The 15,673-nt window shown below is 60.4% G+C and overlaps 1 protein-coding gene across 1 annotated transcript; it reads left to right on the top strand.

Moving 5' to 3' along the window:
* The first annotated feature begins 1,388 nt into the window (after positions 1 to 1,388).
* Positions 1,389 to 13,783, top strand: STAP2 (signal transducing adaptor family member 2). The gene is made up of 14 exons (XM_073324182.2): positions 1,389 to 1,588; positions 4,561 to 4,632; positions 5,313 to 5,441; positions 5,523 to 5,579; positions 6,265 to 6,416; positions 6,984 to 7,115; positions 7,578 to 7,647; positions 8,209 to 8,311; positions 8,859 to 8,936; positions 9,416 to 9,535; positions 9,839 to 9,880; positions 11,314 to 11,391; positions 12,527 to 12,637; positions 12,890 to 13,783. Exons 1-14 carry the CDS (start codon positions 1,490 to 1,492, stop codon positions 12,946 to 12,948), a joined length of 1,302 nt encoding a protein of 433 aa, XP_073180283.2. The 5' UTR covers positions 1,389 to 1,489; the 3' UTR covers positions 12,949 to 13,783.
* Positions 13,784 to 15,673: the final 1,890 nt, after the last annotated feature.

Below are 15,673 nucleotides of genomic sequence, written 5' to 3'. Positions count from 1 at the left end.
AATACCCGCACTTTCACAGTCCCCATCTGCAGGCCAGGTAGCTGGGGCTGTGTGAGTCCTAGACTCTGTTCAGGGAATCTCAGGGCACCCAGCATTGAGCAGGGCAGTATCTGAGTGATGCCATCCCCTCAGGGTGGCTACTATGGGTGGGTACCTGGGACGCTCTCAGCACCCCTCCGGCTGGACTTCCTAGCTGGGAGAATGCGTCCCACGCTCTCCGCCCGGCCCGCCAGCCTCCTGATTGTTGGGGTCGGCTCCTAGCACTCTCACTCTGGGGGGGGGAAGGGGGGGACTATACTCCTGCTCTCCCTCTGCCCCCTTTATCTGTGGGGTGGGGTCCTCTCCCGTGAATGGGACGTTAACATGATTGCTGCCCCACTGTTCAGAACAGCAGCTGTGAAATCGACCGGGCCAGGCACCAGGCTGTACAGACAAACTGCAACCACCAGGCCCAGGCAGTAGTTGGGAACAGGGAACTTACTGGCCAGCCCCAGCGTGGCCACATGTTGAAGCGGGCCCTGGTTTAGCGGAGGAGAGAGGCCTGGGTTTAGCGGCTGTCCGCCCTCCCGCCTAAACCGCAGGCCGATCCTAGAGCCTGTGGCTTCCGGCTCCAATCGGGTCGAAGCAGCAGCTACTGGTTCTAATGGAACTGGCCTGTGCTCAGGCTGGTCTCGCTGTTCCCTTGAGCTCTGTGTCCACCTCTTGGCTCTGATCTTCTACTGACACTGGAAGCTCTTTGGGGCAGGGACTCTCTCTGTTCTGTTTGTGTGCGGGGGGGTGGGGGCGGCTAGGCGACCGCAGTACAGGTAATAACCCTACTCATAACAATGCCGGCTTGGCAGCTCTTGCATGAAAACCCAAATCACCCGATCAAAGCAAATCACCTCCCTGGTGGCAGGGGGCCTGACTCCAGCCCCCCAGGCTTTGTGTGTGGGGGACATTGGTTCAGGGGGCTGAATTCCCCCTGCCTGGAGTGGTGCACAGAGCAGCGGGGAGCTGTGCTGGGCAGCGGGTTCAAGCAGACTGAAGGAGGGGAGTCTTGGGCCAAACCAGTTCAAAGAGGACGAGGGAGCTATGTGGGGTTCTGCTTTCCCAGGCCGGGGCGAGGGGGAGCAGTGGGGGGGAAGGGGCTTTGCTTTCCCAGGCCAGGGCGAAGGGGGAGCAGTGGGGGGGGCCCTCTGCTTTCCCAGGCCAGGCCGGGGGAGCGGGGAGCAGCACCCCCCGTAATAGCCCCGGTCGGGCAGGTGCGCGGCGCGGCGCCTCCTCCCAGGCCCGGGGCTGGGACTTGCCTGCGCTCCCTGGCCCGCTCACCTGCGGGGAGCCGGGCGGCCCAATCAGGTGCGCGCATGGGAGGGCCCGGCCCGGGCTGCAAAACCCCCACGACGCCTGGTTCTTTTTCCGCCCGCGCTTCCTGCTCCGGGACTCCGGGCGCCGTGCGGGAGCCTCCCCTGCGCCCTCTGCCCGGCCCGGGCCCCGAGCCGGGGGCGAGATGGCCCTGCGGCCCCCGCTGCGGGGCGCCAAGCCCAAGCCCAGCCTGCCCCCCCACTACTACGAGGGCTTCCTGGAGAAGAAGGGGCCCCAGGACAAGGTAGGGACCCCCCCCCCACTCCGGGCTGGGACCGGGGCTGTGGTCGGCCGGGGCTTGGGCAGGGTCAGGCTCTGAGTTGCCAAGGGCTGAGCCATGGCCTTGAAGCCTCTGGTGTCGTCTTTCCCCCCCCACCCTAACCCCTGGCCCGCTCTACCACACCAGCGCCCTGGTGCGGAGAGATCCGGGCAAGGAGCCAGCTCAGGGTGAAAGAAGCTAGAGCCCCCCCTCCCGAAGTGGCCCCGATCCCAAAGCCCAGGATCAGGCTCTCCAGGACTTTGCAGCGAGTCGGACTCTAAACCTCAAGCCAGGGCTGAACTTTGCAGGCAGGACTGGATCTGCCAGGTGCCTCCCCGCAAGCTCTGGGTGCTCCGATACCCCGGGGACAGGTCTCCTAGAATCGCCTGCCGTGGCTGGATCGGGCTTGCCTAGGCATGCCGTTGTTCCGGCATAACGATTACCCTTTAAATCCACTTCCTACCTTAATCTGAATTCACTTTCAGGTGTAGATGATAGATGGGCAGAAGCCAAATGCAAACTCGCAAAGCCAGATGTTACTGGCAGCCCCCATTTTCCTAACAAGCTAGGGCAACCACAGGCTTTGGGGTACGTGAAATCCTGATTGGACTTGAGCCTGTTTCGCTTGTCTAGACAAGAAAGTTGAACTGCTTTAACCTAAGGTGTGGCTTTAAACCAGTGCACTGCGTAGTGTGAACCCACTTATTTCAGTTTAGCTCAAGCCGGTTTCTAATCGCCTTTTGCTAAACCGAAATCTGCTTGGTTTAACCGGCACTCAGGGCGTCCACACAGCCTCTGGCCCCGGTTTAAATTCACCCTTTGAGTTAAACCAATGCAGCTTTCTCACGAAGACCGGCTCTTAGAAACAGCAGCCCCTGAGCACTGCAGCTAGCCCCAGTGTTAGGGTAATCCAAGCGGCAATGGCTGGGAAATCCCGGAGTACGTGTGTAAAAGGGAGCGCAGGGCCCAGTGGCGGGGGGTGGTGGGTTGTTGGACAGGCGATACTTCCTCCAGCTCTGTGGAAGTGCGTTATCTGGTCTGCCTGGTGAAGGCTTCCTGTGCTCGCGGGTGTCTGTTCCATCGCAAACCCTCCTCTTGCCAAAGCTGAGCCCCCTGTCGCTTTCTACCACGTGGTTTGCCTGGGTCATTCTTTTTGGTGGTCGTTGGACGAAGTATGAGCCTGATCCTCGAGACGCGGATTGATGTAGCCGGGCCCTTAAGTGCTGGGCACCAGTCTGACAGGCCGAGAGGTGGCAATTCTCTTTCCCAACACTGCAAACGATCCGCCACTGAACCACACTTGGACATTTAAATACATTTGCCTGGGCTCCATTTGTTAACCTGGCTGCATTTATGGCCCCTAAACATTCCTGCCGTCTAGATTTCTGAGCACAGCTCTTTCTGGCATGGAGATAAGACGCTGTCGTGTTCACACCCTATACCTAATGGGAAGGGAGGCGCTCCTCCAGGTAGGGGACAGACACCACGCCATGTGACGTGCAGGCTGTTTGTCCCAGATGACGTCTTTCACCAGCTTGCTGGCATGGGATAAGGATGTCTCAGCAGGCAGTGTCATCCTCTCAGGATGGCTGAAAAGATCTGGGGTCTCTTTGAAAGCCTGGAGAATTCTAGGCCCTCAGAGTGTGGGAGTGAGATGCGATGAGCGGCATTGTCCCGTTAGTATGGGGAGGGGTAGTGACCCTATACGCGACCCGTAGGAATAACCTTTGAACTGTACACTGCACTCGCTCGGCTCCTTTCCAGCCCTACATCTTGGGGTGGTTTACAAAGGTGGGTGAGGAGCATCAGCTCCATATTAGAGATGGGGAAACTGAGGCACAGAGCGGGGCACCGACTTGCCCAAGGTCACCCAGTGAGTCCGTGGCAGAACCAGGATCAGAACCCAGATCTCCTGACTCCCAGGCCCGTCCTCTTGCTGTTAAACCCGGGACTTCAAACTCACATCAAGCACAACTTCCGCTTGTGCATAGCCACACGTGAGCGTGCCATCCCCGGTTTGTGTGACCGTGACGTGGCTGCACTCATGTGATGCTGACGTACGCGTGGCCTTGACACGTACCCACCTACGTGTGGGGCTGCTCTATCTGGTGAGCGTGAGATGCTGGCACCCTTCTGTGACACTGACAGCCCAAGGGCAGGGGCATGATCTTGGCACGTGCATGCCCATGGCCGTGGGTGAATTTGGCACATTGGGGCCCGTCGGGGCCAGTGCAGCGCTGGGGGCGGGCAATGGGGGCAGAGGCTGCAGAACCTTTATTGTGGGTCACAACACTTCGCTGTTGATGGCGAACAGGGAACAGTGATGGCCTTTGATTTCTGAGCCCTCCCAACCAGCCCACGCATGATGATGTCTGGGCTCTGCCCTCCCCCACAGGCCTTTGGCAGCTGATTCCGACTTGGGGCTGCCATGTCAGGCCGGGCCAGCATCAGCCTGCGCCGAGAATTGGCCCTTTCTCCTAGGCTCTGCCCTCGCAGGACCCCACCAGGCTGCCCCTGTTCCGGGGCTCCCACACGGCTGGAGAAAAACACACGACAACGCGTCGTTCGGCGGCTGAGGGAAGCCAAAGCAGCCCCCTCCGAGACCAATCCTCTGCTCCGGCATGGTGGGCGCGGGGATGCTGGCCTGGCTGGACCAGCTGCCCCGGCAGGGCAGAGTCCACCGTGCAGAGATGGAACTAGGCTGCAGGGAGAGGGGGTGGGCACTGTCATTCCATAGACACCCCCTCTCTCCCCAAAGAGCTGATTCGCTGTCCCCCCCTACGTAACATCTGGGGAACATTCCGCTGCAGGTTCCTGGCCATTCCAGGTTTAGCACAGGGCTAGGGCATTGTTGGGGGGCAGGTATCTGCACAGTGCATGCTCACTAGGGGCCTCCCTCCCCTGGGCTGGCCCCCTCTGGTCCCAGCCTCCAATGCCCCTTTGCTCTGTCTTTGCAGGGGTATAAGAAATACTGGACAGGCCTGCAGGGGCTCACGCTGTATTTCTACAACACCAACCGAGACGTGCAGGTACGCAAAAGCCGCCCCACAGAGGAGCCGCTCTGTGGCACTCCCCGGTCAACCTGGGAAAGCCTCATGGGGGACTCTGTCTCCTCGAGGTCTGATCCTGGCAGGTGCCCAGCCACTGGGAGCTGAGGGTGCTCAGCACCTCTCTGGATCAGGATCTCCTATCTCAACTCTCCTGGTGGCCTCCAGCCCTGGCTGGGGGACATCCCTCCTGGGGAGGCTCGGCTTGCTGGGGGTCTGCCATGCCCATGTGGGTGGCGAGGGCCTCGATCCCTCTGACCTGGGAAAGAGTCCCTTCTCCCCCCCCCACCCGCCCATGGGGATGGCTGTTCCCTAGAGTCACCATTAAGGGTGAGAGGCTTGCTTAGCCTGCACGGCCATGGGCCTGGTGGCTGGGGAGCCAATTGGTGCCCACGGCAGGGGTGGGTTTGGTGACATGGGCACCAGTCCACTGAGACCCAGCCAACTCCTGTCAGCCATGCTTCTGAGCAGGGCTGGATTTGAATCAGCAACCCAGAAGTGTTCACACACCCGCATCCCAGAGAAGAGGTGGGGGGCAGCCAGCCAGGCAGGGCTCCCTAGCGGGCATCTCTCTGCTCTGACTCCCTAGGGCCCTGCTCTGGGTTGCAGGAGTGGGGCTGGCTGATTTTCCCCCGCACTGATCTGTGCTTCGCCCTCCACAGTACGTGGAGAAGATCGACCTGGACAACTTCGTGTCCCTGACCGACAGCTACCTCCGGAGCGGCCCCCAGGCCAGCAACGAGGGGGTGGGGCTCAGCCTGAAGCTGAGGGGGCAGGAAGTAAAGTTAAAGGTACGTTTGCCCTGCATGGCCTCTGCCTCCCTCACCCCCGCGCTCTGGGTTTTACCCCAGTAACGTGTGTTTCCCTTGCAGGCTGAGAGCCTGGAGGCTCGGGAGATGTGGAAGGGTTTCATCTTCACCATGGTGGAGGTAATGCGCCTGGCTGATGTTGGAATGAGAAATCCGCCCCCCTTGCCTGCCCTCCCTTTGGCCCCCTCCACCCGACCCAGCCCTTGCACCCCCATGTGCTCACCCCTGCCCCACACAACCCACCCCACACCTCTGCTCACTCTGTGTACTCTGTGTACCCGCACGCTCGCTCCTGTCCGCCCCTGCCCACCCTAGATACACTCACCTGTGCCCGCCTCCCGCCAACCCTGCGAGTGCAGTCACAGCCCTGCCCTCTCTCCTGCCCCCCTTCTCTCCCCCAGGTATCCCGTGCGGCGAGAGCTCGTCTTTGAGAGCCCTTGTCCAGGCTTGAGTCCGTGTTTCTTGACAACCCTGTCGGGGCAGGTCTCCGTTGGGTGCTCTGGGCCCACCCTGGGCTCCCCTCCCAGCGGTTCCCAGCCCCGTTGTCCCATGTCGGATTCAGCCCCGGGAAGCCCTTTGTGAGGAGCCTGCCCCCTGCTGGTCAGAGTCCAGGGCTGGCAGGTGGGAGCCGCGTTGGCGCCTCCTGCTGGCTGATTCCTGGGCTGCACAGAGGGTGGGTGGGAGGACTCCCGGGCCAGGGATGGGAGCAGCACTGAGGTCCTGAGAGGGAGGTGTCAGTGGAAGCCCCTGTCTGGTCTGTAGCCCGTTGCAGGGGAGACTCAGTGTGTCGTCCCTGTCCCTGCAGATGCAAGTCCCCTCCAACCTGACGTTGCTGCCCGGCCACATCTACATGATGTCCGAAGCCCTCTCCAAAGAGCAGGAGCGACGGGCCCAGCTGAGCCAACGCCGCAGCACGAGCTCCCTCCACTACGAGTTGATGGAGGAGGAGATGCCGGCGTGAGTGGGGCCTGGGCCGGAGGGAGAGCCTAGTGCGCGGTGGGCCGGTGCCTCCATCCTGCCACGTCAGGCCAGGCCACTGGTCCAGCCTGTCTGGCGTCCCCCGGCCCGTGTCGGGCCAGCTCAGGCCACTAGTCCAGCCTGTCTGGCGTCTTCCCCTCCTGCCGCACCACTGACCCATCAGTACCGGTATCCCGCTGAAGGTCCGTCTGGTTCAGCATCCTGCCTTGCAAGTGGCCAGCCCCTGGCGCCTCCCCCGGAAGCAAGCCCTTCGCCCCGGCCCATGCCAACCGACGGCCTCCTTGCCCAGGGCCTCCCGCCCTCTCAGTGCTCTGGATCAGGAGAGCCGCCTGGCCCCTGTTACCGTAGCTGCCCACGCTGGTGCCAGCCCACGCTGGGGAACTGAGCAGCAGGGGGGCTTGCAGCTCACGGTCTCCCCCATCCTGATGGTCTCGGAGCTGCAATAGCCCAGAGGCTCTGGGTCACGGGCCAGCGGCTCTGGGGGGTTGGAGAGTCCCAGGTCGCCCAGGGAAGGCCTGGCGCGGTAACTGGGTCCTGTCCTTGCAGCTGCTATTTCAAGGTCTCCAGGACAGAGGCCCGGGTCCTGCTGGAGAGGAACCTGGACTGCGGCAACATGCTGCTGCGTCCAGGGGGCGACGGGAAGAGCATCTCGGTGACCACGTGTCAGATGCTGAACGGGTGAGAAGGCGGGGGATGGTCGGGGGCTTCCTGCTGGGGGGACGGGCCCAGGGCTGGAAGGGGGCAGGTCTGACACTAGCCTGCACATGGGGCGGAGTGTGAATCCTGGCACTAGTGTGTGTGTGGGGGAGGGGTGATCCCAGTGCACACAGGGCTGGGAGTGTGAATCCTGGCACGAGTGTGTGCGTGTGTGTGAGGGGGGAATCCCAGTGCACGGGGTTGGGAGTGTGAATCCTGGCACTAGTGGGGGGGGGGGAGGGGGTGACCCCAGTGCACACAGGGCTAGGAGTGTGAATCCTGGCACTAGTGTGTGTGTGTGTGTGTGTGGGGTGATCCCAGTGCACACAGGGCTGGGAGTGCGAATCCTGGCACTAGTGTTGAGAGGGGAATCCCAGTGCACGGGCTGTGATCACAAGCGGTGTGAGGGTCGGGTTGTGCAATCTCCCCGTCCTTCTCTTGCAGCACCCCAGTTGTGAAGCACTACAAAGTGAGCCGTGCGGGACAGCAATATGTCGTTGAGGTTGATCGGCCGGTGAGTGGGCCAGTTCTGCATCCCCACCTTATGCAGGGTCTGGGCCCCGGGTCTGGGCCCCAGGGGGAACAAACGGCTCCTGGAAGCACAGCCACCAAGGAACGTCATGGTGATAGCAGGCATAGAAGCCGGGCCTTGATCACTTACGCTACAGGAGAATCTCTGTAAGCTCTATAGGGCCTAGGACACACACACACACACAGCTAAGCAGTTCCAGGCAGCAGTGCCCAGCTGTGCTCTCCCATTCATTCCTGTATCATGAACCAATGATGTGGCCAAAAAGCCACAGGTGTAGAAATAAGAATAACCTCGACTGTAACACCAGCTAGGATAACCGTACCCGGGGCTGGCAACCCTCATGCTGCAGGGCACATGCTGACTGCCAGCTGGGGGTGTCAGCTAGGAGCAGAGAGCCCTGCAGGCCGGGAGCACCACCCGCAGGCTGCTAGGCTGGGAGCAGGATCCCTGAGGGGGTTGTGCAAAGCCTGGTCAGCCCCTCGGTGGCAGGGGCCTGAGGGTGGCCAAAAGCCGAGGTTAACAGGATTTCCCACCCTGCCCCAGCACCACTGCTCCTCCCTGGCTGATGTGGTGGAGTACTTCGTCTCCAACACCAAGAAGACCCTGGTGCCCTTGAGCCTGGATGAGGATTACGCTGAGAAGTTAGGTGGGTTCCCCCGTTTCGAGGGCTCCGGGTGCAAATTCTGGGCAGGGGGGCTGGGTTTGCATGGGTGGGTGAGCCAAGGGCCAGTGCATGCCGGGGGGCACAGGTATGGGTGTGTGGCAGATACCTCTGGGGAGGGGCACCTGTGTGTGTGTGTGGCGGGGGGGGCAGGGCGCACATGGGGGAGTATGCATGTACATTAGATGGCTAAGTGGGGGTGGGCAATGGGGCCTGGGTGAAAGGGGTGGGGCAGGGTGGGCCCAGGGGGGCACATGCATTAGCAGTGTGTGTCTGGGAGAGGGTGCCTGGACTTGGGAGGGGTGGGGGTGGGGAGAGGGCACATGGGATGGTAGGGCAGGGACGGAGAGGACCTGACTGCTGGGGATTCCCTCCCCCCCCCCCCCAGCCACCTCTCCACCTGGTCCCTTCTGCCCCCTGCCCTTACAGGGCTGCCCAGCGTCCCCACCAGCCCCATGCTCCCCCATGGTCAGACTCCCTCCCCTGCCAGCCCCCCCAGCTCTGACCCTTCTCTTTGTGGTGTGTTTTGCAGAGTTTGTGGAGACTGATAAGGAGAACGGAGAGAGCATCTGGGAAACATCCATGCCCCCGTGCCCAAAGCCCCCCAAAGGTGAATGTGCCCAGCCTGCTCCAGGCACCTGCTACTGGCTGCAGCTCAGGGGCCCTGGCTTGTTCCTCCAGGGTTCGGGGCTGTTCGGTTGTGAAGAATATGCACACCAGGCCCCACAGACCTCCCATGGCCTGGCCGCAACACAGCTCTGGAGAGCTGGCACAGGGCGCCTGCAAGCTTCCCCCCCCACAGCAGTGCCCTGCCCCTGCCGGCTGGGACTCCAGCGCTGTGAGCTCCCCCCCCCCCCCCCAGCAGTGCCCTGATGTCTAGTGGCACCATTTAGATGTGGCATTTGACCTGTCTGGTGTGCTCATCACACACGATTGCATCCCCCACGATACCCTGCCCCCAGCCCAAGCTGAATCAGAGTGCTCCGGCCTGGCCTGCTCTCCCAGAGCCCTGTATTTTAGGGTCTGCATTTCCCCACTGCGTGCCAGCCAGTGCCCCTTACCTAACCCTGTGCCCATCTGGTTCCCCAGCCGGTGCCAAAGTGGAGGCAATGATTCCACCCATCTCCAGACAAAGTCCTCTGTCGAAGCCCCTTCCCACGCCTCCTGCGTCTGAGGAGGATCAAGAAGAGACCTATGTGAATGATGAAGGTGAGCTGGGGTCTGGGGAGATTGTGTCCTAGCTGGGTAAAATCTTGCTCCCCATCCTGGCCGGTGAATGAAATAACGCTGGCCTCATCACTGAATCTGGCTGGTGCGGTTCTTCAGGGGAATCTCTGGTGCCGCGTGGAAGGGCACGATCCCCTCCCGAGGAGGGACAGGCTGGGGCCGGGGAGCGGGAATGGGACCTGGTACTGGAGAAAAGTCTCTGGGGGAAACCCCAGACTGCGATCCCAGCTCAGGCTCCCCACTCCCTCCCCTTCTCTCATGCAATTGTGTTTTTTTTTTTTTCAGATGTGGCAGCCATCAAGGGAACAAAGCCAAAGCCAGCCTGCCGTGAGTAAACTGGCTATTGTGCCCGACCTTTCAGAACGGAGATAGTGTGTCGAACACAAGAGGCCACGTTGCTACAGAAGATCTATCCCCTGCCCCGCCCCCCACGCCTGGGCTTTGCACTCCCCTTTTCCCCACGGCTGCCCTTGGGGCAGGAAAATGCTCTGGCCACATGCAGAATCTGTTGCCCCAGACCAGCGATACAACTGGGAGATGCAGCACCCCTGGGAGCTCAGAGGAGGGTGAAAGGAGCCAGCCCCACTGGGGGATGCTGGGGGTTGTTGGGGCACAGCAGTGGATCTAAGTGGCCTTCCAGAGATCAGGGACAGAAAAGTCTTTTGGACCCTCCAGTCCATGGCTGCCAAGGTGGGATGGGTCATGTCTAGTGCTCCCATCACTTCCCCTGGGAGACCGGTCCCCAGGTGGCTAGTGTAGGAGAAGGGGCTGCTCTCTGACGGTCACTGGCGAAGGGGGAGGAATCCCAGTGAAAAGAGAGGAGGGAAACCTACGGGGCACAAAGGGAGAGGTGAAAGGACCAGCAGAGGCAGCCTGGCACGACCAGGGCGTGGGTGGTTTGGCCTAGCGGGTAGGACCAGGAGTCAGGCCTAGTGGTTGGAGCAGAAGCAGGGTCTGGTGGTTGGTGTGGGAGCCAGGGTCAGGCTAGGGAGCGGAGCCGGAGCTGGAAACCAGGAGTCAGGCCTCAGGTCGGCGCCAGGGGAAAGCCAGGAATGCGAGTCGGAGCCTGAAGCAGGGAACGAGAGCGGGGTTGGTGGCGGCGACAGGCCGGGTGCTGCTGGCTGGCACAAGCCGCTTCCTGGAATTTCTTCCATGCTGACCTAGCGTGCCTGGGCCAGTCTGAGGTTCGGGGGGGCTGCCAATTGGGTTTCCCCTGGGCGGGGTGCTCAGTCCCCCAGGGTTCAGAGTGTGAGGATGCAGCTCAGCGTGGGTGGCAGCTGAGCCGGGTTCTAGTCCTCTGGATCCCTCCCCAGCCTGGCTGGGGACTTGACGGGACAAGCGATGCTACGTGACCTGGGACTGCTGGAAACCGCATTCTAGCTGCCCAGGCCCAGAGCCACAAAGGCCTTTAGGTGCCTGACTCCCGCTGAAATGAGTTGCTGGACTGGGAGTTCGGTGGCTGTCACAGTGGGAGGGCACAGATCGGGAGGGTGGCTGGGTTGGGATGGGCAGAGGAGGGAGAGGAGCTGGGTGGGTGGCCCCCATCCTGCCAAGGATGCTGACCCCATAGCCCAGCTTTGAGCGGCCCAGGGCCACCCCTGAGTTTGACTCCAGCTCCAAACGCTCCCAGTGCTCAGAAGTGACGGGACAGACGTGGGTTCCGCATCCGGCGGCAGGGACAAGCTCTGGGGTGGGGGGTTAGGGTGGGGGGATGTGCTGGGAGGAGCCAGGGGACTGAGCGTCTTCACTTTTGTTTTCAGCCACGGTGGGCCCCGTGAAGGTGATTTGGGAGAGGGGCGGCCAGACCAAGGCGCCGCCTGTACCACCCAGCAAGCCAGGTACAGCCATTGCCAGCTGATTCGGTGCCCACCCCCGTTCTCCCCCCAAGGCTCTCTGCTCTAACCACCCCCCTTTCCCATCGCGATTGCCAGAGCTCGTGCCCGAGCCCTCGGCTGGCCACTGAGGATGCCCCTAGGGCAGTGAGGGGTGCAGGTTCCCACGGGATAAGCCCAGTTTGTCCCAGTCACTTGGGGCCTGACCTGGCACTGCTCAGCCCCTGGGAGCCACTTGATTTGCTCCCTCCCCCGGCCCCACTGGCCCATGCAGGAGCAGAGAACCACCCCCCCTCCCCGCCTGTGTGGCTGGCTATCACACCTCGAGGTCTAAGCAACCCTGAGCCCTGCTGGCCCCATTGCAAAGCCCATTCTGCCACCATCTCCCTCTGCCCCGCTTGGCCAGGTCAGTGGGGCTGGGGAAGCTCAGCCCCGTAGGGAGCAGGGTGGGCGCAGCAGAGGGTGTGCGGCTCCAGTGAGGGGGTCGGGGGATGTGCCAGAATGGAGATAAAGGGGGAGCTGTCCCGAGTCCCTAGGGTGTTTTTCATTTGACCCTGTTGGGTTGGGACCCCAGCGTCCAGGAGCCCCATACAGCTGCAGGTTGGGCAATGCTGTCTGGACTGCGACCTTACCTCCAGCAGAGTGGGTAGTAACCCTGAGTGCTTCTCCAGCACTTCCTGTCTGTAGATCATAGAATCTCAGGGTTGGAAGGGACCTCAGGAAATCATCTAGTCCAACCCCCTGCTCAAAGCAGGACCAATCCCCAATTTTTGCCCCAGATTCCTAAATGGCCCCCTCAAGGATTGAACTCACAACCCTGGGTTTAGCAGGCCAATGCTCAAACCACTGAGCTATCCCTCCCCACCTCCACAAACACAGCCACGTGGTACAGAGCGGGAAACTGAGGCACGGAAAAGGGACGTGACTTGCCCAGGGCATCAGGTGTAGCGTCCAGGTTCGCCATCCCCCACAATGCACTGCAGGATTCCCCCAGGGCTACCCATGCAAGCAGGTCCCAGGCTACCCTCTGGGCTGAGTGCTGGGAAGGATCTCCGGCCTGGGAGGTGGAGCGGGATGGGGCAAGAGGAGAGGACGCGGGCTCCTGTGCTCTGTTGACCAGCTCTGCACTCTCCATACCCAGCCGCTAAAGGCCAGTATATGAGGACACCCAGCAGCGCCCTCAACCTACGGCAACATGGTAGCAGCCAGGCCTCCCGCCAGGCCACGTCGTGGGTCGGAGACCTCCCCACAGGTAAGGGGAGGCCCCCTTGGCACGAGAGGCGGGGCTGCATGTGGCCATTGCCCTTGGCTTTCAGTGGACTGTAGCACTGCTGGTTATTGTGTGGCCAGAGCAGGGGTCTGGGAGCCAGGACTCCTGGGTTGTGGTCTCAGCTTTGGTAGGTGGTGGGGACTAGTGGCTAGCGCTGATGACGGCAAGTCAGGACCCCTGGGTTCTAGTCCCGGCTCCGGAGAGGTTCTGTACCCACCTTCTCTCTCCCCGTAGACATATCAGAGGAGCTGGCACGGAAGCTACAGGAACGAAGAGCCAACCTGGAGAACTGACCCGCTGCCCTGCACGGATGGCATGGCGGGCGAGGAGGGTTCTGCTGGGAACACAGGGTTCCAGTCCTCCCAGGGAACAAAACCTTGGCCCCAAACCTCTCCCAACTCTTGTGCAGCGTTGATCACGTACCCAGGGCCCGGCCCTTCTTCTCTGGCCCTTTCCCAGCACCGGGAGACACTGGTTTGTAGGGCTCGCGGCCCCCCACCTCGCCGACATAGCCTTAGCTCTGGGCCCTTTGGTGTTTTTTCTAGGGGCAAGGCTGCCACCTTGCATTGGGCCCTGGCTGTGCCCTTTCCGTGGCTCAGAGTGGCTGCCCCTAAGCCCGGTGTGATGTGGTCTGTGGGTGCCACGTGCCTGGACAAGCAGCAAGTGCCAAAGGGAGGGAACGATGCCCCATGGGTGGATCTGGGCGCAGCTGTGTGCCCTTGCCACCAGAGAGGAAGCTAATCCAGATCCCGGCAGGCTGCGACTGGCCCTGCTGCAGAGCAAGGGGGTCTCTGCGGGTAACGCCAGAGCACCTTTAATAGCCATGTGATTCCCACAGTCCCAGGAGGGCTGTGGGCAAGGAGCTAATCCCACCCCCCAGATCAGGGAGGAAGCCTCAGGGCTTGTGTGCTGCGCTCGGACTCATTTGCCTAGACCAGGCCCTTTGCATGTTGCAGATCAGGCTTAAAAGGCACAGGAGGCGGGGGAGATGGGTGACGCCTTCCTGTGCTCAGGTTTCAGAGTAACAGCCGTGTTGGTCTGTATTTGCAAAAAGAAAAGGAGGACTTGTGGCACCTTAGCGACTAACCAATTTATTTGAGCATAAGCTTTTGTGAGCTACAGCTCACTTCATCGGATGTGAGCTGTAGCTCACGAAAGCTTATGCTCAAATAAATTGGTTAGTCTCTAAGGTGCCATAAGTACTCCTTTTTCTTTTTTCCTAGGCCCAGTCTGCTTAGGGGTGTTTCACAGTGCGGGGTAAACCAAAGGCAGAGCTGAGGGGCACACCTGTGCCTGGAATGCCAGCGGGGCTGGAAGCTAGAATTGAGGGGCAGTGGCAGGGCTGGCCGGGGCATCCCAGGGCTAGAATAGCAGGGGGGCTGCAGGTTGGGTTTGAGGGGCATCAACAAAGCTGTATGTAGGGGGAGCCCAGGGCAGTCCTGAAGTGGGTTGCATTGACAGAGGTGTGCCTCAGGGCTGAGGGCACCGGCCGAGCTGTGAGTGGGGCCCAGGGCTGGTACAGCAGGGAGCTCCAATTTGGAACTGGGTGTGTTGGCAGGGTGGTGCACGGGAAGGTCTCATGGCCCCTGCCAATACTACCCAGGACTCCAGGGAGCTCCTCAGTCCCTCTCCGACATCTGCACTCATCAATTAGAACAGCAAGACTGGGTCAGACCAACAGACCATCTAGTCCAGTGTCCTGTCTGCCAACAGTGGCCAGTGCCTGATGCTTCGGAGGGAATGAACAGAACAGGGCAGTTATTGAGTGATCCAGTCCCAGCTTCTGGCAGTCAGAGGCTACAGACACCCAGATTATGGTGTTGCATCCCTGACCATCTTGGCTAATCACTGTTGATGGGCCTACCCTCCATGAACGGATCTAATTCCTTTTTGAACCCAGTTATACTTTTGGCCTCCACAACATCCCCTGGCAAGGAGTTCCACAGGTTGACTGCATGTTGTGTGAAGAAATACTTCCTTTTGTTTGCTTTAAACCAGCTGCCTATTAATTTCATTGGGTGACCCCTGGTTATTGTGTTATGTGAAGGGGTAAAAATAATACTGCCTTCTATCATATCCTTAGTTGTCTTTTTTCCAAGCTGAAAAGTCTGTCTTTTCAATCTCTCCTCCTATGCAAGCTGTTCCATGCCCCTGATCATTTTTGTTGCCCTTCTCTGTACCTTTTCCAATTTTTTTTGAGATGGGGTGACCAGAAATGCATGCAGTATTCAAGGTGTGGCCGTACCATGGATTTATACGGTGGCATTATGATATTTTCTGTCTCATTATCTATCCCTTTCCTCCTGGTGCCTAACACTGTTTAGCTTTTTTGACTGCTGCTGTACATTAAGCAGATGTTTTCAGACAATGATTCACAATGGCTCCAAGATCTCTTTCTTGAGTGGCAACAGCTCATTTAGATCTTTAATTCTCCTAAGTCCCTCTGGGGAAAAGATCCTCCGTTCCTCTGAGTATGAATCAGTATTTTTCCAAATGTCAAATTCCCTTTAAAGCCTCAGCCATGAATCATTCCCTCTCCCAGGCACGGGCCTATCCCCAAACCCCCTGCCCTTCTCTCTGATCTGTGCAGGCTGCCTCCCTTCCCTTCCTGCTAACCCCTGCAAGCAGGGGGCCAGACAGAGTGGCCTGGCCGGTGCACTGGACTCTTCCAAGCAGTGCCCTGGGCAGCTTGTCTTTGGCACGTGCCATGGTGCGCAATGATGCTAGAGGTGGTGATGCACGGCCCCTCTCAGTCTATCCAGTACGTTGCACTTGGTGGTGTGCCTTGAAATCGGCGGTGCTGTGCGGCTGTACGCCAGCTGAGGGCTGGCTCTCCGGCTGTACGGAGGCCGGTGCTTTTGAAGGGATTTGTACAGTGTTCGATTGTTACCCACTTTGCATACGTTGCTAATAAAATCGACCGTTTTCCCTCGACTCACCGGTGCTAGCCCCAGCCTCCTGCAGTCGCGGTCACATCCTAACTCCGCACGTCGGCTGGGGAGAGGGGACTGGGTGCAG

Source organism: Lepidochelys kempii, chromosome 25 (genome assembly GCF_965140285.1).
Source record: "Lepidochelys kempii isolate rLepKem1 chromosome 25, rLepKem1.hap1, whole genome shotgun sequence".
NCBI lineage: Eukaryota > Metazoa > Chordata > Testudines > Cheloniidae > Lepidochelys > Lepidochelys kempii.
This window is presented reverse-complemented; position numbering and strand designations above follow the sequence as displayed.

What these genes read in the sequence shown, in the direction of transcription:
- STAP2 (XM_073324182.2), top strand. Translation starts at nt 1,490, where the DNA reads ATGGCCCTGCGGCCCCCGCTGCGGGGCGCCAAGCCCAAGCCCAGCCTG. An exon ending in ACACCAACCGAGACGTGCAG is followed by an intron (nt 4,633 to 5,312) that starts GTACGCAAAAGC and finishes CGCCCTCCACAG; the next exon opens with TACGTGGAGAAGATCGACCT. An exon ending in GTGCCCAAAGCCCCCCAAAG is followed by an intron (nt 8,937 to 9,415) that starts GTGAATGTGCCC and finishes CTGGTTCCCCAG; the next exon opens with CCGGTGCCAAAGTGGAGGCA.